This window comes from Arachis ipaensis, chromosome B02 (assembly GCF_000816755.2).
Source record: "Arachis ipaensis cultivar K30076 chromosome B02, Araip1.1, whole genome shotgun sequence".
Lineage (NCBI taxonomy): Eukaryota > Viridiplantae > Streptophyta > Magnoliopsida > Fabales > Fabaceae > Arachis > Arachis ipaensis.
In genome coordinates this window covers 63,897,125-63,901,201 of record NC_029786.2, presented here as the reverse complement: position 1 = coordinate 63,901,201, position 4,077 = coordinate 63,897,125, and the positions used below count along the sequence as shown (strand labels likewise).

General features: G+C 31.9%; 1 protein-coding gene across 1 annotated transcript in view; it reads left to right on the top strand.

The window, feature by feature from the left end:
- The window catches only part of LOC107628360 (probable indole-3-pyruvate monooxygenase YUCCA3), a 2,666-nt gene continuing 688 nt past the window's right edge, over window positions 2,100–4,077 (top strand). The window contains exons 1-2 of the mRNA XM_016331066.2: window positions 2,100–2,853; window positions 3,098–3,469. Coding sequence (XP_016186552.1) covers window positions 2,161–2,853; window positions 3,098–3,469 — 1,065 coding nt within the window. The 5' untranslated portion in view covers window positions 2,100–2,160. The remainder of the gene's footprint in view (window positions 2,854–3,097; window positions 3,470–4,077) is intronic.

Sequence of the window (4,077 nt, the reverse complement as noted above, 5' to 3'; positions counted from 1 at the left end):
GTAGGGTGGGTTGGGGGGGTTGCCATGTCATCAAAATGTAATGGCCATGTCAGCACTATACTTGTCAGAGATGTGCTCCGGCGAACTCGTGGGTACGCTTGTCAAATTTAAAAATTTTGTAAGGACCATTTTGTCAATAACAATAATGAGGTACCAAAATGTCAGCGTTTGAATCTTTTGAGTACTGATTTGGTCATTACCTCTTATTTGTAATTATTGAATTCTTAATGTCTAGTATTTTGGATGTAATTAAGTTGATATTTTATGATGATAAGCAACTAAATACAACTAAAATGTAAGTCTTGTTCAATGCATCCGCATGATGGATGGGAGAATATGGATGATTTAAAAAGCTTATGTGACAGCAAAAACTATGTATAGTTTGGACCTCTTTTTTTTATAGGCAGTTATCTTGGGATTTGAAACAGCAACCACATGAAAACGGTTGGTTTCTTTTAACCATGTGCGCTTCAGAAAACTGTTGAATGAATCTTCCATGTAAAGTGCATTGCTTAACTGGTTAATACTTAGCTCCATTTTTGAACATTCTTCCTTTTTCCCCTTTTATGTTTCTTTTTTTACAAAAATTCTAAACAAAAAAATTAGTTACTAACTCAATTTTATATATTTGCATATATTGTTTGATTTATTTTTAATATATATTTTGTATTTTAACATATATTTTATACCAATAATTAATTTTCTAATTAATTTTGTATGTATACCTAATATAGTTGATATTTTATTAATCATAAAAATAAATTTTGAAACCTTATTTGATGCTAAATTAATTACAAATAAAAGTAATCAGCAATGTTACGTGATAGCAAATATTATTATTTTCAACCAATATTTGGTAACAATAGTTTGTCCTATATTTGTAGGTGTTTGCACATAAGAAACATATAATTTGCACCTATATTTATTTTTGCATACATAAATCAATATTATTTGTACTCAAATTTTTTTAAATTTGCACACATAAATTTGTAAAATTTATTTATTTAAGTCAATTTAATATTTGTACGGTCAAATAATGGCTAAAATTACTAAAAACTATGGTTCTTTAGAGTTTCTGGAAAAGTAATTTCATCATATGAATCAAATTGATCTTCCAAATTAATTAACTTGCATTAGATTAGTCTATAATTTTTTTTTAAATTTTGATGCTCTAACAATGTAAAATATTTTATACAGTCATCTAATTACATTTTTTTATGATTATTCATGCCGTTAATATAAAAAATAGTTATTTTTACTAAAGTTGTTGAAAATATTAAAGATCAAGATCGAGAAGAGTCGTGATTAAGAAGTTAGAGTTTGGTTAGAAAGTTAGTTATGCTTAGACTATGCAGCTGCTGCAACATTGTAGTATATATATATATATATACCTTTTGTTTCTCAGCATTTTATTCATACACGATAAGTAAAATTCAGTTTTAGTTTTCTTCTCCGTCAGTTCTTAGAGAAAACATGTCTTCTCTGTATTTCTTGAAAAACAAGTTATTGCAAGATTCATGAAGGTTCATCAGTTTTTTTCTATAATGTAACAGTATATTATTTATTATATGAAAAATTATTTTACATTGACAATGTATTAAAATTAAATATCATTTGTGAATCAATTTGATTCAATTAAAATATAAAAGACTAATTTGACTCATGTATAAAACTTAAATTACTTATACATGAAACCAACTCTTATTAGTATACTTTATCAAAAGAATCGCTTGTGGCAAGTGACCTCATCTCAAATGAATGACTTCAATAATCATTCAATATATACCTAGTATTTGAATTGAAGTTCACATGGTTTCTAATTCACTCGCATTGTAACACCAAGTTACAATAATAATTTTATTAGTTTGTTAACGATCCATTATTAATATGCATGATTATGGAGATTCATCAGTTAGCTTTTGAAATTAAATTAAAAATCAAATACAACACAATATAATTACTTATTGCATAATAAACAAAGGATGCGGCCACAAGCTTATCATTTGAGAACCATTTGAAAAATGACATCACATGCAAGCTCTGACGCTCCAACACCCTTCACTATTTATACCCTCACTTCTCCCTTTTCCTCCACTCCTCAATTCATTCTCTCTCTTTCTCTCTGTGTTTCATCTTTCAGCAAAAGTCAATTAGAGAAATATGCATAACATTTGTCTCAACATGCCACCAATGGTCCAAAGTTTCAACCCTGAGGACCTCTTCACACGAAGATGTGTATGGGTAAACGGACCAGTAATAGTTGGGGCCGGTCCTTCAGGCCTCGCAGTCGCAGCAGGTCTGAAGGACCAAGGCGTCCCTTTCATCATTCTTGAGAGAGCTAATTGCATTGCCTCTCTTTGGCAAAACCGTACCTATGATCGCCTCAAGTTACACCTTCCCAAGCAATTCTGCCAGTTACCGAATTTACCCTTCCCTGAAGACTTCCCTGAATATCCTACAAAATTTCAGTTCATTAAGTACCTTGAATCCTACGCTAACCACTTTAACATAACCCCACAATTCAATGAAACAGTTCAGTCTGCTAAGTATGATGAGACCTTTGGATTGTGGAGGGTTAAGACCATTAGGAAAAGCCACTCTGGTTCCAGTGAAGTTGAGTACATTTGCCGGTGGCTTATTGTTGCCACCGGCGAAAATGCAGAGAGAGTTGTACCTGAATTTGAAGGGTTGGATGAGTTTGGTGGCAATGTCATGCATGCTTGTGATTACAAATCTGGGGAGAGTTATAAAGGACAGAAAGTGCTTGTTGTTGGGTGTGGAAATTCCGGCATGGAAGTTTCCCTTGATCTTTGTAACCACAATGCAACTCCATCCATGGTTGTTCGAAGCTCGGTGAGTCTGCTTACACTGTATTTTGGCTTCTCTTTTCGTTTTCATATTTTATCAAAAAATGCTTTAAAAAAAAAAGCAACCTGATGCACAAGGATTCTGAAAATTACATCAATGGCTGTTTTCACAGATAGAATCCGTGATGTTGAGATACACATAGACAAGTTATTCCAAGGCTTTTTTGTTTTCACTTCTTTTACAAAATCAGCACTAGAAGCATAATATTTATTTTGCTTTTGATGATCAGGTTCATGTGTTGCCAAGAGAAGTTTTTGGAAAGTCAACTTTTGAACTTGCAATAATGTTGATGAAACGGCTACCACTATGGATGGTTGACAAGATACTGCTAATTCTGGCCAGTTTGATCCTCGGAAACGTCAAAAAGTACGGTCTAAAACGGCCTTCTGTAGGACCTTTAGAGCTCAAGAACACTGCCGGGAAGACTCCTGTATTGGACATTGGAGCACTCAAGAAAATTAGATCAGGTCAGATCAAAGTTGTACCTGGAATCAAGAGATTCTGGCAAGGGAAAGTGGAACTTGTGGATGGCAAGATTCTAGAAATTGACTCCGTTGTTCTTGCTACTGGTTACCGCAGCAATGTACCATCATGGCTTAAGGTTAGTTCTTTTCTTGCCTTTTCGTTGCTCTTTGTTTTTTTCCTAATTACTCTGAGCTCCACACATTCTTTTAGCTCTGTTTAGAGAGAAAGGACTAATTTCTATTTTGGTTGAAAAAAACAAAAGAAGCTTCTATCGTAGAAGTACTTTAAGATTTCTAAATGCTTGAGACGCATTTGCTAGCTGATACATTGGTCCTCTCTTAGGAGAAGTAATCGTTTTTGGGAAATGATATTTACACCATATTTTCAATTTGTACACTCACTTTAGTATTATTAGATGATTTGGCTGATTTAACAAAATTTTCATCTACGGCTCTAAACTATCAATTTCATATGAAGTCTGACTGTACCTGAGTTTTCACCTTAGATTAACTATGAATAGCATTCAATTTTTACTTATTTATTCTAGCGTAATTATTATTTTGCATATCATTAATTTTATAACTTATATTCCACAAGAGTTTCACTATTTTAATTTAACAATAATTAGATCATTTATATTTTTATTTTACCAAAATATTTTGTTTAAAGGAATTTGAATCTTTATTATTGTTCACATTTATGATATCAATTTATAACTATAATAAATAAAAAAAAACAACTATA